Source organism: Etheostoma cragini, chromosome 4 (assembly GCF_013103735.1).
Source record: "Etheostoma cragini isolate CJK2018 chromosome 4, CSU_Ecrag_1.0, whole genome shotgun sequence".
NCBI classification, from domain to species: domain Eukaryota; kingdom Metazoa; phylum Chordata; class Actinopteri; order Perciformes; family Percidae; genus Etheostoma; species Etheostoma cragini.
Genome location: NC_048410.1, coordinates 30,100,548 through 30,121,481, shown reverse-complemented (window position 1 = coordinate 30,121,481; position 20,934 = coordinate 30,100,548). Strand labels below are relative to the sequence as shown.

The following is a 20,934-nucleotide window of genomic DNA, read 5'->3' as shown; positions in this document are numbered from 1 at the left end:
ATATAATTAGGGGGTCCCCGCTCCATCTCGCCATCAGTTTGGGGGTCCTTGGCCTGGAAAACGTTGAAGACCCCCGCTTTAAACCAATCACAATCACACAGGTGGTGCTAAGTGTCGGATGGAACAAAGGTGCTGCTGCAAAATAGTCTCAGGAAGGAACTTGTTTTAGTGGAACACGTGTACGTTCAGAAGTAGTTTTAGTCGACAACACAAAACTCTAAATGGACAGATAGTCTAGCTAGCTGTCTGGATTTACCCTGCAGAGACCTGTGGACCAGGTAACCATAGTCCTCAGATTGGACAGATAGTCCAGCTAGCTGTCTGGATTTACCCTGCAGAGACCTGTGGACCAGGTAACCTGTCTCTCCAGGATTTAGCGACCTGTTTTTAGGTTGTTGCGGCCAAAAAATCCTGATTTTGAGAGAGCTTTTGTAATAAATTGCAATAAAAGTTTCAATGTCTTTTGTATTTTTGTTGCAATAAAGTTGCAAGAGACAGTGAAAATTGCAAACAAATCTTTAAAAATAAAATAAGAATTAAATTACTCTGGGTTGAGTTTTCCTAGTAACATTAGGAAAAAGGCTCAGGATGATGCAACTGTTGGTATAATATGAAAAATCTCCCCCATTATCCATATTTGCCACAAAGTTATTCGTTCTTAAAGCAAAATTCAAAAATCTGCAGTGCTTGTTATGTAAAAAGATAGAGTCAAAGTAGAGTCTGAGTTAGTCAGATTGATTGATTGATTGATTGATTGATATCTTTATTTCAAACATGCAAGAGAAACTATATACAAATAAAATAAAAAAATATTAAAAAGAAATAATAAAACAATGTTTAAAAACATTGGAGTGAAAAACAACAAACAAAGTATCCTTCTTTCCTGTGTTTACATACCTCTATCACATGTGCGAAAAGGAGTAGGAAGAAGTAAAACTTATGTACTCCTACCCCTTCCCTTTAATTCTTGCATTCCTTTAATTTACACTATTTATAATTTTGTAATATACATATACACATATACCCTCACACATATATATAAATAAACAAAACAAAAAACACAAACAAAACTTTCTACAGTGCTTCTCTATACTTTCTGAAAATAATTTCTTTGTAAATTCTTTTGAAAAGGAATATGTTTGGTTATTGCTTTAGGTTCTCATTTAGTTTGTCCCACAATTTAACTCCGCAAATTGATAAACATAATCTTTTCCTTGATGTTCTACATCTATTAGTCTTAAAATGTCCTCTTCCCCTTAAATCGTACCCTCCCTCCCTTTCAGAGAACATCTTTTGTATATTCCCAGGCAACAGGCTATTTCTTGCTTTGAACATGAATACTGCATTTTGATATTTAATTAAATCATGGTATTTTAGCAATTTAGACATTAGAAATAATGAATTTGTATGATCCCGAAATCCAGCGTAGTGAATGATTCTTATTGGTCTTTTTTGCATAACGACTAGTGGCTGTAGCGAGTGTAGATAAGTGTTTCCCCAAACCTCTACACAGTAATTCCAATAAGGTAACAGTAGTGAGCAGATAATGTGAGTAACTTCCAAAGTTAGTAAGAAATTCTCTCTCAGTGCCCCAAAGGATATTGAGCCACGGCAGAGGGATAGTAACACAAAGATGTGTTGTTACTGTCATTTCTATCCAGTTTTGACTGCTGATGCACAATATTAGCTTCTATTCAACTTTGGAATGTTATTTAGCAAAAAATGATGATTTGAGATTTTTTTTTTCCATTATCAATTACAATGAAACTGCATTAGATGTGGTCTTTGTGTCTAGTATTGACAGGAGAAACAATTACAGCACACCAAGAGTGTTTGTGTGTGCGTGTGCGTGTTTGCGTATGCGTGTGCGTGTGTGTGTGTGTCATCCTTGAACACATCATGGAACATCCTGACGCCACATTCTTACTCAGTGGAGATAACAATAAGACAATGCAAATGGTGCTGGAATAAATGAAGAATTATGAATATAACAGGTTGCTTATATATATATATATATATGAATGTTTAAATTACGTGTTCAGGACTTTTTTAAATATCTAGTGGTAATTCTTTTGAAAGGTGGATGCTTAGTCATCAAATGTAGCGTTTTTTTTTCTTGAAACCTCTACAACTCATTCATGTTTGAAGACACAGGGTTAATTTAATATAGCCAATGTGTTACGGGCAAACAATTATGTGTACACAAATAGTAATGTAACAATTATTTACATTTTTTTTTATTATTAGTAATGATTATGGCGGACCATAGTGCTCCCTCTGACCACTGGCTCTCTCACACTGTACTTGCTTGTCTTCCTAGAAAAAACTGCATACTGGCCGATGAAATGGGTCTGGGAAAGACCATCCAGTCCATCACCTTTCTGTACGAGATGTTCAGCATGGGGATCCGCGGGCCCTTCCTCATCATCGCCCCCCTGTCCACCATCACCAACTGGGAGAGGGAGTTTCGCACATGGACGCACATGAACGTCATCGTGTACCACGGCTCGCAGATCAGCCGGCAGATGATCCTGCAGTACGAGATGTTTTACAGAGACCCACAGGTAATCTTTGAGGGGGATGACAGGTTATCAGCCTGGCCAATTAACGGATAAGCAGATTATCTGTATTGGTTAGTTTTTTTAACCGATAAAGTTAATTAATTAAAAAGTGTGCCACTTTGGCTTCGCTATGACTCTGTACGCTGATTCTCCACTGGGCACCACTGTGCTGCGTTCTGGCTGCGTCCTCCGCCATGCAGTAACGCTCAGCCATCACGGGAAAAGAGCTTCTAATACACTTCAATGGTCTCTGTTGGAAGTCTACGGCCTGTGTCTATTAATTTGACACATGACCTCCACTCCAAGCACTTCTGCAGTTAATCTCCATGCCTTCTCTTTTCTGGTGTCTGGCTGACAAAATGTCATATTATGTTTTTTTCAATCTCCAAAATGAATCGCTCATTGTCCATGGTGTTGTAGCGGAGACACATACAATATTAGGTTTTTTTTCTTGGTAAATTGACTGGATGCTATCGCTGTTTCACTTCCTGCCTGGCTGTCTAAATGGCCCGTGGCTCCTGGGAAAATAAACCTGGCTCATTTCTTTATTGGAGCAAGAGCCACTTCACAGGGGTCGCAGCGCCTCTGGAACGCAGCGCAGACATGCCCAGTGGAAGGGGTAAACGGTTCAAATAGTTAGCTAAAGCTACTAGCTAAACGGTTGAAACATTCAGCTTCACCCACATTTAGTAGTAGTAGGCTTGCTGACCAAACCAACCTAAATATCTCTAGTTCTTTTGTACACAAAAATAAACAATATCCACTTTTACATAAAAAAAGTGTTGGAGACCACTACTGTATGCAGCTGCTTGTTCTGACCTTGGTCTTCTGCAGATATCCTAGGGGAATTTTGGTCATGCCTGGTGAATTCACCCATTCAGTTGTTTTTTGGAGGCATTTAATGTTTTAACAGTTAAGTATACGAGAGTGAGGTGTGAAATGCAATGCAGCTGGATGATATCCATCCCGAGAACCTGATCATTTAAATGTTCCTTCCTTAGGGTAACACTATCCCAGGTGTGCTGAAGTTCCACGGGGTGATCACCACCTTCGAGATGATCATGGCTGACTCTCCGGAGCTGAAGAAGCTGCACTGGCGCTGCGTGGTGATCGACGAAGCCCATCGGCTGAAAAACAGGAACTGCAAACTGCTGGAGGGACTCAAACTCATGAACCTGGTGTGTGTGTGTCTGTGTGTGTCTGTGTCTGTGAGATGAATAGAATGTACAGTACTTTTTATGTTTGGCATTGCAGCTGTAGGAATTAGCTAATTGTTGTTGTGTGGTCCCATGTTTCTAACAGGAACACAAGGTTCTGCTGACAGGGACCCCTTTGCAGAACTCAGTGGAGGAGTTGTTCAGCCTGTTGAATTTCCTGGAGCCGCTGCAGTTTCCTTCCGAAAGCACCTTCCTGGAAGAATTTGGAGATCTCAAAACAGATGAACAGGTATGTTAAGATAAGTTTGTTCTGGTATATATTCAAGTAGTTACACTGCATCCTAAGTTTTGGGTTTAAGGGTCAAAGTGAAGAGCAGCTACAGGAAGATGTGGTGTTTGTAGAGAATGCATCCTGACATTGCTTACATTTTCACTGTCCCTGTGTCGCGTTGCTTGGGATCAGCTCTCATCTTTTTTTTTTCTTAAAACAAACTCTTAGTTTGGACATTAAGTGGCTTTTTTCCAGACAAGAAAAAAAAACTCTGTACATAACATTGGCATTTCTATCCCATTCCCCCCCCCTCCTGTGTTCTCTGCGACAGGTGAAGAAGCTTCAGGCCATTCTGAAGCCCATGATGTTGAGGAGACTGAAGGACGATGTCGAAAAAAACCTGGCGCCTAAACAAGAGACCATCATAGAGGTACGTTTCCCATGTTTAATTTAACACCGAGCTCTTTCCATTGCTGGAAGAAACTTCTTTTTGTTCGATTGACCGAAATCCGAATTATTATTCTTTAGTCAATACTGGGGAATGTTTCTATTCATCTAACATGGTTTCAATCAAACCTAAAATGGAAATGTAATGAAACTGCTAATTAATTAACATGGAATAAAACAAGCTCGGTGGTTTCCTCTGTTACCTCAGAGCAGGAGGATGCTCGTATCAACGTACAGCTGGCTGATATGACGTTATATGTCCTCAAAACGGTCCAAGTGGTTCGTCATTTTTGGGTCTATATTGTTTCCATCGCAATGTCAAAAAAGCCAGCGGCCAAACTATGTTACAGCAATATTTACGTCATTTGGACGACCCTTTACGTTTTTATGTTAATTTTGCACTAAGGCTCTTTATAAAATGAGAAAGAAATTTTCCGATGTCTACTTTTCATATGTCTGAAGGGTACTTCAAACAGGATAATACAAAAATAGGCTTCATCATGTGGTTATCTAATAGACTATTTATTACCAGAAAACTAATGCTATATCGTGTTATGATATATTGGGCTGGGAGATTCGGGCCAGCTGTAGTTAAAACAGATGCAGCTTAGGTAAATTAGAATCTCTTCAAGTGCTTAGTCGCAAAATCTGATTGTGTTTGTACATATAAATACAATAGATGAGCAGTCAGATGGATTCAGTATTGTCCAATATTCTACTTAGGAAACTAAAATCCCACGTAGTGTACAGAATGATTGACTGTGCTGGCTAAGTTACTAGACACTACAACAGAAGTACTGTATTAGCAGCCTGTATACTAAATACAACTTTTCCCCCCTGGTGTTCCTGCAGGTGGAGCTGACCAACATTCAAAAGAAATATTACCGGGCCATCTTAGAGAAGAACTTCTCCTTCCTGTCCAAAGGAGCAAACCAGCACAACATGCCCAACCTCATTAACACCATGATGGAGCTCCGCAAGTGCTGCAACCACCCTTACCTTATCACAGGTAATGCACACACACGCGTGGACACAAGTTGCATGCACGTGGGCAGAAACTACATGCCATGCTCTGATTTGAAGCAGTAGTCTAGCTATTGTCAACAGGAGGCCAGCGGGCCACATCCGGCCCGCCAAAGCTTTCAGTCCAGCTTTGGACTGAAAGCTGAACTTTCAGTTATTTCTTTATTCATTTATTTTCACACAAATGTCTGTATTACATCTGTACACTGTATTTATCAACGGGATTTGAAGAGTTTTATCTGTTTTACTACTTTTTATATTTGTATTGTTGACTGTAATCTTCTTATTGTTGTTGTTTTTTAGGGAGACAGTTTTAAGACCTGTCCAGGGACAAGGGATGAAAAATAGCCTTTTGGCTAACTCTGGTGCATTTACAGTAATGTTAATTACAGTACACTGTCCCTGTCAAATAAATTAATAAAACAAAGAAAACACACACACACACACAGCTGAACTGAGACACAACACGCAGTACCTGACTGGGAACAGAGAGGATTAGCACAGATGAACTAACGCTTGGCTTGTTACTGTAAGGCTCCAATAAAACCTTTGAGTAAAAAGTCAGTACATCAATACCCACCTGTCTACAGGCATGGACATGTAGGAAGGGATATTTCAATCTGCTTGTAGTCTCCGCTGGACTGGTAAATCTGAGGATGCATTATAGGACATAGGAAGGGAGGAGGAGGGGACGAGAGGAGGGAGGGCAGAACTAGCCTTGTTTTGGTTGAAAACACATTGAATGTTAATAAGAAGTAACGTCACTCAACATCGTTTAGAGCACCTTTAATGACACAACAGTTATAATGAGGCATTATAACCCTCTACGACAGTGACATGTGTTCAACCAACAGGAGGTCAAAACAGAGAAAGTAAGACACGGGTGAGGATGGGAGGGAATGGACAAACAAAGACAAGAGCAAGTCAAAACAAAACTCTGCAGTCCTCCATCTCAACAGTCTTCTCCCTCTCTCTCTCCTGCCTTTATCTTCCTTTCTTTCAGGAGCGGAGGAGAAGATTCTGGAAAGCTTCAGGAAGTACCACAGTCCGGACGCGCTGGACTTCCAGCTGCAGGCCATGATCCAGGCAGCTGGTAAACTGGTGCTGATCGACAAGCTGCTGCCCAAACTGCTGGCCGGGGGACACAAAGTCCTGGTCTTCTCCCAGATGGTCCGCTGTCTGGACATCATGGAGGACTACCTCATACAGAGACGGTGAGGAGAGAGAGAGAGAGTGCAGAGGGAAGTTGGCAACAGCAGAATGGAGATTTGGGAGAAATGAACGAAGAATGTGAAGCCACATTAAGCAGAATGGAGAGATATGGAAAGCTGTCATCACCTCTAGATATGGGCGCCCGCTCTACCAGGTGAGCTACCTAAGCGCCCCCAAAAACTAATTTTTAAAACATGTACGCATTTCTGTATGTTTTCTCTAGCTACACTTACGAACGCATTGACGGCCGCGTGCGAGGGAACCTGCGCCAGGCGGCCATTGACAGGTTCTGCAAGCCCGACTCGGACCGCTTTGTGTTCCTGCTGTGCACCAGAGCCGGAGGGCTGGGAATCAACCTGACGGCTGCAGATACCTGCATCATCTTCGACTCGGACTGGAACCCCCAGAACGACTTGCAGGTGGGCAGAGAGCTTGGAGACGGGGCCAAAAAGGTTCAGGTATAGGGGGATGGTACTGTAGTTCTACTGAAGAGACCAGAATACCAGAGAGCTATCTAAACTCCACTTCCTTTCCACTGTGGGAGTCTTTGCCACAATTTTGATGCAATTGATGTTTGCATTTCTTTAATTGAATGGTTTTATCAAAATTGTTCTTATGTAATGGTTGACTCTGCTCTATGTTGATGCTTGAACCTTTAAGGTGGGAGACAAATATGTTTTTGTCCTCCTTAGTTGCCTATTAAATATAAAGTATACTGTAATGTAATGCCCCTGCAGCATATTTATTCTAAGCGTGCAACCTCATGTTTCTTATCAGGCACTGTGATTAAACTTCCTGATAGGTTGATCTAGCATTAAACATAACATAACAGAACATTCTCATCTTTCTCAAACAGTTTTCTAAGGAAACGGTTTAGCAGTATGGACATGGTCAAATAAAGAAGAACAATATTTTGTCTTATTTTGAAAAATAAACTGTCAAATAGCAATATCCTTGTCTTACAAAATAATGCGATCCATTTAAATTTGAGTTGTTACAAACTTGAGGCCTTAAAATACACAAGAATGAGCCTTCAATATTAACAGCTTATACAGCATTTTACAGTTTACACTGTGTACTGTAATTTTCACTCGAGTTTATGCATAAAACATTAATTTACCGTAGATGTGATTGCATGCACAGTAATAATGTATAATAATAATACCTTATACTATTGTTATATTTCACATCTTTTTTTGTGCTCCATGTCAGGCCCAGGCACGCTGCCACCGGATTGGCCAGAGCAAAGCGGTGAAAGTCTACCGACTGATCACCAGGAACTCGTACGAGAGGGAAATGTTTGACAAGGCCAGTCTGAAGCTGGGACTGGACAAAGCCGTCCTCCAGGACATCAACCGCAAGGGAAGCCTCAACGGGGTGAGACACTGTTGTTGCATGTTGTAGGATTGGTAGGATGTAGCTCCGTGTGTCTTCTTTAGGTGAACAATCTTCTAATGGTATGTAGTACATAACAATATAAAAGGTGAGGTTGGAAAGTGATGGATCGCCAATGAAGTATATCCACAAATGATCAATATAAAACCGCATTTGACTAAATGAAAAAACAAAACAAAATAAAAAACAGATAAATAAAGTAAAAATAATAATTTCTGCCTCACCCTTCCACCATCCTTTGAAGCCCTCCCTTTGTAATCCCTGATCCCTTCCCACCCACCCCCCCTACCCCAGACCTGGGGAACATTAGAAACACGGGCGTACATTAAGGATTTAACTGTGGCGATGGCTTGTTTCCACTGGAGTTTGTTTTCGTCTGATGCTGGTTGGGAATAAAACAGAGCGTGCATTCTGAACCTGTGTGGCTGCTTGTTGCTGCAGGTGCAGCAGCTTTCTAAGCTGGAAGTGGAGGATTTGTTGAAAAAAGGAGCATACGGAGCACTGATGGACGAAGAAGACGAAGGCTCCAAGTTCTGTGAGGAAGACATCGATCAGATACTCCAGAGGCGAACTCAGACCATCACCATCCAGTCTGAAGGGAAAGGGTCCACGTTCGCTAAGGTAGAAATCCTGAAACATTAAGTACAAACCCCTACAATAAACAACTCCAACACATGGATCCTAGGTAACAGTGTGGTGTTATGAGTAGGGGGGAAATCTCTAGGCACCTTAACAGTTTTTAATTTATCCAGGTAAGTCAGTCAATTTAGAACAAATTGTCATGGATAACACAACAACCTGTCACTTTCACACAGTTCCACATTCATACCTGGAACCTTTCCAGTACAACCACAGTCTGGGGGGGGGGGGGTGACATGACATCAGAAGCACAGATGGTGTCAGGTGTACTATAAATGAATCTCTGTTTTTTCACTGTGCAGTGTGAGATGGTAAACGTACATTTCATGTTCAGTATGAACCAGTTGTCGTAGTGAAGGCTTTATTTGGCACAGTAGTTTTGTCTGGCTTTAAAGGGGAACAATGCCGTTTTTAGTTTTTTTTTTTTTTGCTTAATTCACCTTAACTAAACACCTTCAGAGTCATTGTGCTCTATTGAGAGGGGGGGCCTCTGTAGAGAAACCTGCCAACAAAAAGTGGGAAAACAGCAAAGAAATGGGCAAAACTGAATAGCCCCCCTCTACATGGTGTTTTATTTTGTCTATTTGCTTTTTCAGTGTTTTTGTAGGAATCACTGAATAATTAAGATATTTTGGCATGAATATCAGATATTTGTACCATTCAGCTTCAGTCCACATGTTTGGTTGTAATGCCATCTGTCATCTACCCAGTTAACATCAACCAGAAGCTGACACTTTAATTTATTCTTTCCTCAGGCCAGTTTCATCTCCTCTGGTAACAGAACGGACATTTCTCTGGACGACCCCAACTTCTGGCAGAAATGGGCCAAGATCGCTGAGGTGGAGATCGACTCCAAATCGGAGAAGGTACAGAGAGAGGGAGGCAAGATCAGATTTAAGAATGAGATCAGGAGAGGAAGGAAAGGAACCAAAAGGAAGTAAAGGAGTCTCCAAGAAAAGGGACAGCAAATGAGAGGATTGCTCTAGAAGAAAGGAGAGAAAATGAAGACGGTGTGAAGGAAATGAAGAAAAGTGCAGAAAGTGACAGAGAAACGAGCAAGGAAAGGTGGACGCTGAAGGGTAAACAGGAAAAAGAGGGAAGTGTAACTGCTGAAAAAGGTAAGACAAGGCCTTTTAAAGAAAAATGGACCTGATCCAAGTTAATGAACACAAAGATGGAGGGAGGGAGAGGAAGTTAAGCGGAGCGCCCAAACTGGGTAAACAAGGGCAGGATGGAAATGATCGTAAAGGAATCATGGTACCTCTCCTCTCCTCTCCTCTCCTCTCCTCTCCTCTCCTCTCCTCTCCTCTCCTCTCCTCTCCTCTCCTCTCCTCTCCTCTCCTCTCCTCTCCTCTGTCCTTGTTTCCTATCCTTGTCTCTTCTCATGGTCTCCTTTGCTCCTCTTCTCTCCTCTCCTTGTCTCCTTTTCTCTCCTTGTCTCCTTTCTGTGTGTGTGTGTGTGTGTGTGTGTGTGTGTGTGTGTGGTGAGCACAATCGGACACTCTACTACCTTTCTACGTGTTTCTTTCCTCCAGGAGTCCCTGGTGATTGACACGCCTCGGGTGAGGAAGCAGACCCGTCACTACAACTCCTTCGAGGACGACGAGCTGATGGAGTTCTCGGAGCTGGACAGTGACTCGGAGGAGCGGCCGTGCAGGACTCGCCGCCTGGGCGAGCGCAGCCGGCGGTACCTCCGTGCCGAATGCTTCCGGGTTGAAAAGAACCTGCTTATCTTTGGGTACGACCTGAGACGTGTCAGAAACGATGATGATGTCATGGCTGCACATTTACACCTAAGACCAACAAGCAGCTGAAAGTAACAGAAATAGAGTTTACAGTTACATTTCAAAGTAACACCTGCCTAGCATAACAAAATACAACATACAATATACTGTAATAACAAAATAATACAATAAAAAAGATGACAAACCGCATTTTAAGTTACGCTTTTTCAGTATGAACACACACATCCCTCACACCTGGCAGCCTGAGCCTTACATATTGTGTGATGACACAATAATGCAATAATGCACATTTCAGTTCAATAAACAGCTTCTTGTGAGCTTGTGCATCTTTTAGTTTCCAAGGTTGGTCTGTTACAATATCAACAGCGAACATACCGTAAATGAGCCAAAATACAGGAGAGCAAACTTCAGTGTTGTGAAGTGGAGAAAATACATTTCACACACTTGTTGTTTTATGTTTCAAATGAAACCATATATATTTATTGCTACTATAATTCCTCTCTCTCTCTTTCTCCTTTGGTCCCCGATCTTCTTTGTCCCTCCCTCTCCATTCTTTACTTTGTCTTTTTAGATGGGGTCGGTGGAAGGACATCCTGAACCACGGGCGGTTTAAATGGCACCTGGCGGAGGGAGACATGGAGGTGATCTGTAGGTAAGGAAAACAAGTCTTTCTGTATCCGTTTACCCAGCAGAGACGTACGGCGAGTGTGTCTGGTCCAATTCACTAGCTGGTTTAGGGGAGTCTTCTAGGGGAGAAAGAAGTTCCCAAGAAGCTGTAGGATCCTCTCCAACCTGAATCCACCTGGCCACCGTTTTACAGCAAAAAACAGAGTAAACAAAAGCAAGTCTGTGTGAGGAGATTTACGTAGACTCAGTGCCATCTATTCCAACTACTCAGTTACACAAAAGGTCTCACTCAGTGATTTAAGTAAAATGCTTCCACCTAACACTAAGCTAGTGAAAAGACAGTTTGCTGATCACGTACATGAATAGCAGGAACTTAATCAGTGAACAAGAAAGACAATATAAGAATAAGGTGAGACTAAAACAGTTGATTCCTTTTCTGCTACAAATGTTGTAAACAGACACACGGCCCAAGCTGTAATGCCCCGACACACAATGTCTAAAATCTAAAATAATTTTAAACCCATATTATTTTTTTCCTAGGTCCATGCAAGGCTACCTCTAATGCTAATTTTTTTATTATTTCTTTCCCTAGTCCAAATCTGATTTTGCTGTGTTCCAACTACAAAAGTAACCAATATGCAACTTATATTGCAGCTGTTTAGCTTTTGTGTTATAAGCGTGATCTCTTTCAGATTGTAACACAGACATAAAACAGATTTTATACTTTAGCTATGAGGAAGTGCGGTTTTAGTGTTACTTGGCTTGAGGATTTAGGGCTTAGTGATAAAGGTCTTAAATTCTATTCATTGTGGTCTTAAAAAGTCTGAAATTGGCAAAACCTGCAGAAACTCTGGACACCACGCCTGCAAACATAGCCATCGTTTTATGAGAGTATTGTGAAAAAAAACCATGTAAACATAAAAAGAATAAACTTCTTTTGTGATGCAGGGCTCTGCTGGTCTACTGCCTGAGACACTACAAAGGCGATGACAAGATCAAGAGCTTCATCTGGGATCTGATCACACCCACCAAGGAGGGCCGGGACCAGGCGCTGCTCAATCACTCCGGTTAGCATTTCACCCATAACTAAGATGGCATACGCCCCATCTGCTCTCCAGTATCAAATGGATAGTCCAAAAGAAAGAGAAAAGCATCCACATTGATGCAGCAGAACCAGGGATAACAATGTGTACAGTTTATTTTTGCACTAATATTATTGTCCTCATGTCATTGTTGTATTGTTCCCATACTACTGTTGGCCAGGCATCCATGCTTCCGTTCAGGTCCTATCCCCTGACCAATCGGCTACCCTAACCCTAACCACTCAAGGTCGATGCCTATCCCCAACCAATCGAGTTGCTTCATAGGGAGGAACTTGCCTAGAAGTTAGCTGGGATCCATAATGACGCAAAAAATGATTGCCATCCGAGTCATAAAGTATTTTGAATTGAAATGAATCAACATCTGGCCCCTAGGAAGTTGTCAAGCCTATTTTATTTAACAGCTAAACAGTGGAATTCCAGCTCACCTGATGCCTTGGGGACCAAAAAGACTTTCCCGCCTAAACTTACATGGCAAACAGATTTTCTCAAGCGTCACAACCCTCAATGAATGATCAGATAAAAATTTGATCCATTAGGTATGATAACATTTAGAAAGTCTAGAAAAGACTTACAATTAAAACATTGAATCCCCATTCAAGTTAGCGGAGTGCTAAACCGAAAGCAGCCGGCTCGGCCGGTGGAGGTCTCTAGTGTGCCTGGAGGAAGCAGCGCCGATCATCCTAGTCATAATATGAGGAAGTTGAACATTGAGCACTGAGCAACTCTATAGTTTTTACACATAGTTTTTATACTACGATGATTCACATCCACATTCCCACAATGTAGTCTATATCAAAAGTTTCTGCTGCCGTACTTACTTTAAAACTCTCACTCTCTTACACTCTGTTTCGCTTTTTTATTTTATTAAAGTGCATAAACTAGTTTATGTCCTTGACCTTCCACTTCCGGGATTACTCCGGTACTACAGCTAGCTAGACCAATCTGAGGACTATGGTTACCTGGTCCTCAGATCTCTGCAGGGTAAATCCAGACAGCTAGCTAGACTACCTGTCCAATCTGAGGACTATGGTTACCTGGTCCTCAGATCTCTGCAGGGTAAATCCAGACAGCTAGCTAGACTATCTGTCCAATCTGAGTCTTCTCTCACAAGACTAATTTACAGCGGCTCCATGCAGAGCTTAGCCCCGCCCAAGACGATTGTAATTGGTTTAAAGAAATGCCAGTAAACCAGAGCACGTTTTTCTTCCATCCCTGAATGCTGTGTGGACTAGCCAGACCCTCCTCCACACCGCAGAGTGTGAATGGTCTGGCAAAGCAAGACTAGCCAGTAACTAAGTGGAGATGCCTTGTTTGTCCCAGGTTTATCAGCTCCGGTTCCTCGTGGCCGGAAGGGGAAAAAACTGAAGAACCAGCTGAATGTTTCAGAGGTGAAGAACGCTGACTGGCTGGTCCACTGTAACCCTGAGGTGGTGCTGCAGGACGAGAGCTACAAGAAACACCTCAAACAACACTGCAACAAGTCAGTCTACACATAACTGTGCTGTCTCTAATGAATGGAGTCTACTATTGTTTAACCCTGATGATGTAACAGCTGGATCTTTTCTCAGTCTTAAAGGTTTGGTATGTGTACAGACTGAACTAGTTTGGTAAATTAAGAGCTGCAGAACAACAGCTACTTGAAAGAATACAGCTTGTAAGTGAGAGTAATCCTTTACTGTGGTGCATTCATGGTCAGTGTTGGGGTAGTTACTCAAAAAAATAATTGATTACACATAAAGATGACATGGTCCCCTAATACTGTGTCTGAAGTCTCTTTTATATGGTGGAGACTGGTGGTGTGGCCTAGACCAACTGCCACTTTGCTCATTTGAAAGCCAGGAGGTCTCGCTCTCATAGGGGGCCGAATTGTCTTGGCGAGCAAAGCTAGAATCCAGATCTGCCCATCTGAGTTTTCATTTTTTCAAAGACAGAGCAGGATACCCAGGGCTCAGTTTACACCTATCACCATTTCTAGCCATTGGGGGCCATAGGCAGGCTGGGGGCACTCATATTAATGTTAATAACCTCATAAAGTGACATTTTCATGCCATGGGATCTTTAAGGGGCTTGACATGTTCCCTAAAATAATTCATCAAAAGTTAGCATATAGAAAATACTTAGTTTCTCACTGCTGAATGTAACTTGTTATTCTACTAGTTACATTACTTTTGGATTACTCTGTACATCCCTGAGATGCACCATAACTTACTTGCTAAGTAAGAATATAAAGTTAAACCTCATGTATGCCCAGATCAACACAAAGCCTAGCAAACGAGGCTACAGGCTACTGGCAGCCGTCCGTTCTTCATTATCTGTATTTTGCCCAGTATGTTTCGGTGATTCCACTGTGGAATTATTGGCAGCATTCCCTCTGCTATGTATACTGCCACAAGCGTATTTATCTCTTCCTGTTTACTTGCTGTTGGCAAGCATGTCCTTGCCGCTTGGCTGATATCGGCAACATGGTCTTTTCGTCCGCGTCTCAGGGTCCGGGGGACTTTAGCAACTTGCTTAGATTGGATGTTGTCTTCTCAGCGGTGGAGAGGTGTTTGTGACCAGGGGACAATTGACACTTTACAATCAAGTTTTCCCCTTTTTGTGTATCTAATTTGAAGTAATGGGCTTACCTCCACCCCTAAAAAGACGTCTTAAAGCTTGAGTGAGTGGTTTCTGCCGCCACCAGGAGGAATTCTAAGTAATAACAAAACTGTCTGCACGTCCGTGAATGCAATTGGCGTTCATTAATAGAAAATAGTTACCCACTAAAGCTTTAAGCTGTGGCTGTTACATTTCTGTCTCCTCAGACACGTTGATTTGTTTTCTCTCTGCCTGTTATGTAGATAGCCTTTTTTTGATTTGTAACTGAAATGTGATTACTCAGTTATCAACAGTAATGCGTTACATTACTGCATTACAGCCAAATGTAATCAGATTACTCCCCACCCCCGTTCCGTCCACAGGGTGCTACTGAGGGTGCGGATGTTGTACTACCTAAAGGTGGAGGTGTTGGGTGACGCTGCCAATCAAGCCCAGGAGGGGATACCAGCCAGGTATAATTAAACTTTATTAAGCAACATTCCCACAGGACTATTATTACCCAGGGACCTGTGGTTATTCTATAACTGCGGAGGTTGTCTGTGATCTGAATTCTCTGCCTGTAATTTTTCAAGGTAAAAGTTCCATCGCATATGACCTACCATATTTTGCCAGACACAGAGGTTGTGTGTTAATAGTAGGAGACAAATGAGAGATTTTGCTTTTTTTTAATTAAAAATGTTATGGCTAACACAGCCCATAAATATTATGAATGTATTATATATTGTTTTTTTGTATCAACTATACGATATTACACATGAGATGAAAGTAGTAGTCCATTGCAAATTTGCACTTCTGGGACTTGGGGTCCTAATGGCTGTGTCGGCAATTACAAATGAAAGTGTTGACATATCAGAATTTTTTTTTATGTTTTATTTTGCACAATAAAATCAAGGCAACAGTAACACAATAAAATAATATATAAAAAAAGAATGTGCAGGTCAGAATAAGTAAACCCCTGGGGGCTTATAGAAGTAATTTCACCCAAGGAAGAGGAGTCCTAAAAACTACTAATTGAACACAAGTATCACTGAACTAAAAAATAACAATCAAAAGGTTGGCTACATTAAACAACAAAGGCATAAATAAATTACAAAATTATAGAAAAATCGTGGGATAGTATCCGTTCAGTCTAGTCAAATACAGACTTTACCTGCTGCGGAGGCGCCACACAAAACAGAGACGTGAGGGGGTCATTTCTAAATCACATGAGGCCTCCTGGTAATACTAGTGCCATGTGAAGAGGGCTTTAGAGGGTTGGTGGATCTGTTGATAAACTGTCCTGACACTTGATGCCAGATCTGGCAGGAGACTGACGTGCCGACTTATTGATGCGTTGAGTGCTTTTGTCTTCCTGCTTCTTGTCTTTAGCAGTGAAGTGAACATGCAGGGATGACAGTGCTCAGACCCAACATGGCGTTTGACACATTTCTGATTGAGCGACTGTGTGTTTGCTTACCTTGCTTGTGTTTTCAGTAAGCCAGAGTGTCCTGACTCCACACTCGACAGCGCTGCCTGACAGATTGATTGTTTGCCTGCGCGTTTTATTTTTGTTGACAGTAAACCCGAGGTGTCACTACCTGACATCGACTACATAGAGATTCCAGCTACGTGGTGGGATGCGGAAGCTGACAAATCTCTCCTCATAGGAGTCCACAAACACGGTGAGGGCTGGTTTCAACTCACACTTTGATCATGGCTTGATGTCTGTTTACTAGGGCTGGATCCCAATATTCAACAGTTTGGATACTCATTCGTAGGCCTGCATCAATTATTACACAATCACTGTTTCTTTCTTTAACAGCTATTAATTGCTAAAGTTGGTCCTAAGGGTTAAAACAGTTGATGATAATGGTCAATTTAATTTTTTGTTAAAAAAATAAGTACAATTGTTTATGACAAGGAGGTGTTGTTTACTTGTGTTACTACATTATCTCGGCCACATGACAGTGATATTACCAAAAGATCTGTCCTGGCATTCATTTAAAACCATAGACTGTATATTAATGGATAGCACATGTGTGGCGTCACCCATTTGTGGAAATCTGCTGTGAGTTGTTTGCTGTTACCGGCTCAGCCGTCCTGATCAGTCCCCCCCCCCCGATGTGTGTGAGTTAATGGGCTGTGTGTTTCCTTGGACAGGCTACGAGCGGTACAACGCCATGCGTGCAGATCCAGACCTGTGTTTCCTGGAGAGAGTGGGGATGCCAGACGTCACTGCGCTGTCTGCTGAGCAGGGAGGAGGGGAGGGGGCCTCCGACATGGCCGACAGGTATAGTACTCACATGTTCTCACACACACACACACACACACACACACACACACACACTTGGGTTCATAAACCTGCACACATAGGACTGTTTACTGAAACGTGTTAAAAGATTGGCCCTATGTACACAGACATGCCAATCTCCCAATCTTCCAATATATTTGACTTTAGCCCTTCTATCTAAAAACAACCATATGTACGTAGTATATCAGATGATATTCCCTTTTTTACACAAATAATTATAAAAATGTTTGTCAATGACCTTTGAAATTTACTAAAGAGTTTTAGTACGGCGGTATGTTTTCTAGATGAAAAATATAGTTGACTATCAAAGATAATTGTAAATATAAAGAAAACATGACCGTAAAATTAGAACATTTTAAATAACTGCTTTTACTTTTTTTTTTAAGTACATACCTTTCAGTAACATTTTATTTTTACCAACACTTCCACTCCTCCACCCACACACTGTGCTAGTTATGTCGGTAGCATCTAGATTGTCTTTTTAGAATAGCTATGAATGAGGAAAGAGATCCAACCACTGAACTCTAAAAGGCATATGCAAAGTCACGTTTTCCATCCTCACAAGTCCTTTTTTTCTGGTCGTCTCACTGTACTTACAAGTCTTTCGAGAAGAAACCTTCTGTGTACTGACAAAAGCCAGACGGGGTAATTGGCAGAGAGAGTGAGCCAAAGAAAAAGAGGAAAGCGTCGGCATAGTGTGGGAAATGTATTTTCCGGGTGCTGCTGCGAACATGAGACGCACTCGAAGCTTTGATCATCTTTCTGAAGTAAAGTGAAGTTGTCATTGGCTTTGTTACCTGTTCAACCTGGAGCCGTTCCCAGCTGAGCACACCGACAGGGAGGCAGGAAGATCTTATAGTACCTAAATGTGCTCACAGGCTTCCAACACAGGACAAGGATAAATAAATGGGTAGACGTACATGGCGCAGTTAATGTGGCTGCTCAAAACCTGCATAAAGACCGTGACACTAACCCAACGGATGACCATCGCAGAGAAAACAGTCTGCCTCCCTGAGCTTGTCAAAGAAAAAGGTCCCTCGGAACACACCGAAGCCATGCAGACTGCTGACGGCAGCTGATTGCATGAACACGTCACGTGGGTCTGGTTTCTGGCTTGTTCAGGATACAGTCTCATATTTTACTAACATAGTTCACTGAAACGGGTTTCTAAAAACGTTATAAGGAGAAATAGTCTGTGCAGCTGCTAAATCTGTCTTCATTTCACATCCACAAAGGTCAGTTTAAAAAAATGTTGGTCAGATTTTAAGAGACTCTGGTCGAACTCATCCCGCTCGTCATTTCCGGATTAGCACTCCACCAATCAGATTGGTCCTTTGAGTCTAACTTCCTGCCGTGCCCACCTTCCGACAGAGCATGTCAGGTCGGTGGCCCCCCCGATCGACGACAACACGCAACACACCGCACAGACTCAAGTCAGCAACCTCGCCAGACTGTCTGACGGACAATTATCGGCTTGGTGTGTCAGCGCCTTCAAATGTAAAGCTTTTAGTACCTTAAATTTGGCTTTGTGAAAGAGAATATCTTTTAATATAATTATTAATAATGTTTATTAAATAGTAGTCTATATCCATGACGTTCCACTTCCGGGATTGCTCCCCTACTGCATGAAAATTCTGCCGGATGCATGTATTTTTGCTGATGTCCATTTCCTTCCTCTGTCTCTGTGTTGGTGTTCTAGTCACACCAGTGGTTACCTGGTCCTCAGATCTCTGCAGGGTAAATCCAGACAGCTAGCTAGACTATCTGTCCAATCTGAGGACTATGGTTACCTGGTCCTCAGATCTCTGCAGGGTAAATCCAGACAGCTAGCTAGACTATCTGTCCAATCTGAGGACTATGGTTACCTGGTCCTCAGATCTCTGCAGGGTAAATCCAGACAGCTAGCTAGACTATCTGTCCAATCAGAGGACTATGGTTACCTGGTCCTCAGATCTCTGCAGGGTAAATCCAGACAGCTAGCTAGACTATCTGTCCAATCTGAGGACTATGGTTACCTGGTCCTCAGATCTCTGAAAGGTAAATCCAGCACCGAGCAGGAAAGTAAAATGTTGTATTTATATATATTCACCCTTTTACTTTCCTCATGCTGCTGCTTCTTCTTCTCCTCAAGAATAACATGATTGCATTGCATTGTGGTTTACGGGAGTTAAACACACAAATTATGTGTGCATTGTGGGAAATGTTTATTGTGGACTATATAGTGAATGAAATGAACCTCGGAGAATGTGCTTGCTTGTTTGTATGTCTTAATCCTTTTTGCCTATGCCTGCTGTCATTATAGATGTACTGTAATTCAGTTTAATTAGTTAACCATTGTATTTTAGGATGCTGTTGGCAGCTGGCCGGGGACTACAGCTGGACATTAGTCGTAGAGGCTGAAGCTGCTCCTCTTACTCCACAGTTAATTAAAGGAGACTCTCCACAACATAATAAACTATGCAGTGCACAATATCCGTGATAGGGAACCGTTAAATACCGCTATTTGTTGGCCTCAGTCAAACAACACATTGCTCAGCAGGACTGAGGTATTAAAGCTGTTTTTCTGTTGTTTCTTCTGTCAGTGTGTGCAAAACGGAGGAGGCGAAGGACGAGAGTGAAAGCAAAGCCGACGGAGGGGAGGACAGAGACGAGAGCAGCAAGGTGAAGAGCCACGTTATCTTGCTTTCTTTTATTCTCTCTCTCATCTAAGATTCTGGTTTTTGGGTACAGTGTTTACCTAATTGTAGTCCCTTGAGATAAAAAGTCACATTTTTTTGTGGTTATAGTTCAAATTGCCTTTGAATGTTTTGGATCTTTCCTTATTGATGGACAGCAGACCCGTGTGGCCCCTGGGAACTGTAAAAACAATTGTGTAGAGTTAACGATGCATTTTAATACAAAACAACACTTTCGATACCAGAACAGATTGTGTTACATGATGATGTTGGGATTTTGTGGTTCTTTTTATTGCTTTTTTAAATTAGGTTTCATTTATCTTTGCTTTTCTTCTGTTTTTTAAGCTTCTGAGCACTACAGGTATTCCTAAACTGCAGTACATGCTGTTAGAATTCTAAACAAATAAGTTAGTCTGAGGTAACTGATCTGTAGGATGTCTTATGAAAAAAATTGTAATGACAAAGCCAAAAAGATTACAAAGTCATACCTGTGTTTCCTTTTGAACAGTAGGGGCAGGTCTGTCCAAACCACCATTGTTCTGGCTTAAAAAGCTTTGGTCTGGCACCTGCTTATATCTGCTCCATCTGCTTATATCTGCTCCATCCATGCACCACCAGCGGTCCCTCAGGTCTTCTGACTAGGGACTACTAGTGGTCCCACGCACTCGTTTAAAGGGGACCGTTCATTTGAAGCGGCGGCTCCAAACATTGGGCCACCGTCCTACTGTCCTACGTCCTGCAGTCTCTGTTGAAGCTTTTAAAAAGCAGCTGAAGACACATCTGTTTAAGTTGGCTTTTGACTCACGTTAGTAAACTTTGGGTTTTAGGTTTTAAATGTTGAAATGATTTTCACTGGTCGTTCACTTATTATTTTCTTTTTCTATTGTATGGATGCGTGGCCGGGTTAGCTCAGTTGGTAGAGCTGGCACACGTATGTAGAGGTTTATTCCTCGACGCTACGGCCGCAGGTTCGACTCCGACCTGCAGCCCTTTGCTGCATGTCATTTCCCCCTCTTTCATCCCTTTAAAGTCTTCATCTGTCCCATGAAAATAAAGGCCTCACATGCCCCCAAAATAATAGCTGTATGGATGTTTTCTCTTTGGTAATATTTGTGTGCGTCTTGAATACCCAGGGAGAAGAAACCTGCTCCAGCACGGATACCTCCGACAAGCCTGACAGCACCGGTCCAG

At 42.0% G+C, this 20,934-nt stretch overlaps 1 protein-coding gene across 1 annotated transcript in view; it reads left to right on the top strand.

Annotated features, from left to right (window-relative positions):
• Positions 1-20,934, top strand: part of chd6 (chromodomain helicase DNA binding protein 6) — a 53,278-nt gene that overhangs the window by 13,408 nt on the left and 18,936 nt on the right. The window contains exons 7-25 of the mRNA XM_034869643.1: positions 2,321-2,564; positions 3,563-3,739; positions 3,864-4,007; positions 4,321-4,419; positions 5,289-5,445; positions 6,463-6,673; positions 6,895-7,090; positions 7,884-8,048; positions 8,508-8,687; positions 9,461-9,571; positions 10,241-10,443; positions 11,022-11,102; positions 12,026-12,144; positions 13,501-13,660; positions 15,141-15,230; positions 16,336-16,439; positions 16,918-17,047; positions 19,651-19,729; positions 20,877-20,931. Coding sequence (XP_034725534.1) covers positions 2,321-2,564; positions 3,563-3,739; positions 3,864-4,007; positions 4,321-4,419; positions 5,289-5,445; positions 6,463-6,673; positions 6,895-7,090; positions 7,884-8,048; positions 8,508-8,687; positions 9,461-9,571; positions 10,241-10,443; positions 11,022-11,102; positions 12,026-12,144; positions 13,501-13,660; positions 15,141-15,230; positions 16,336-16,439; positions 16,918-17,047; positions 19,651-19,729; positions 20,877-20,931 — 2,705 coding nt within the window. The remainder of the gene's footprint in view (positions 1-2,320; positions 2,565-3,562; positions 3,740-3,863; positions 4,008-4,320; positions 4,420-5,288; positions 5,446-6,462; positions 6,674-6,894; positions 7,091-7,883; positions 8,049-8,507; positions 8,688-9,460; positions 9,572-10,240; positions 10,444-11,021; positions 11,103-12,025; positions 12,145-13,500; positions 13,661-15,140; positions 15,231-16,335; positions 16,440-16,917; positions 17,048-19,650; positions 19,730-20,876; positions 20,932-20,934) is intronic.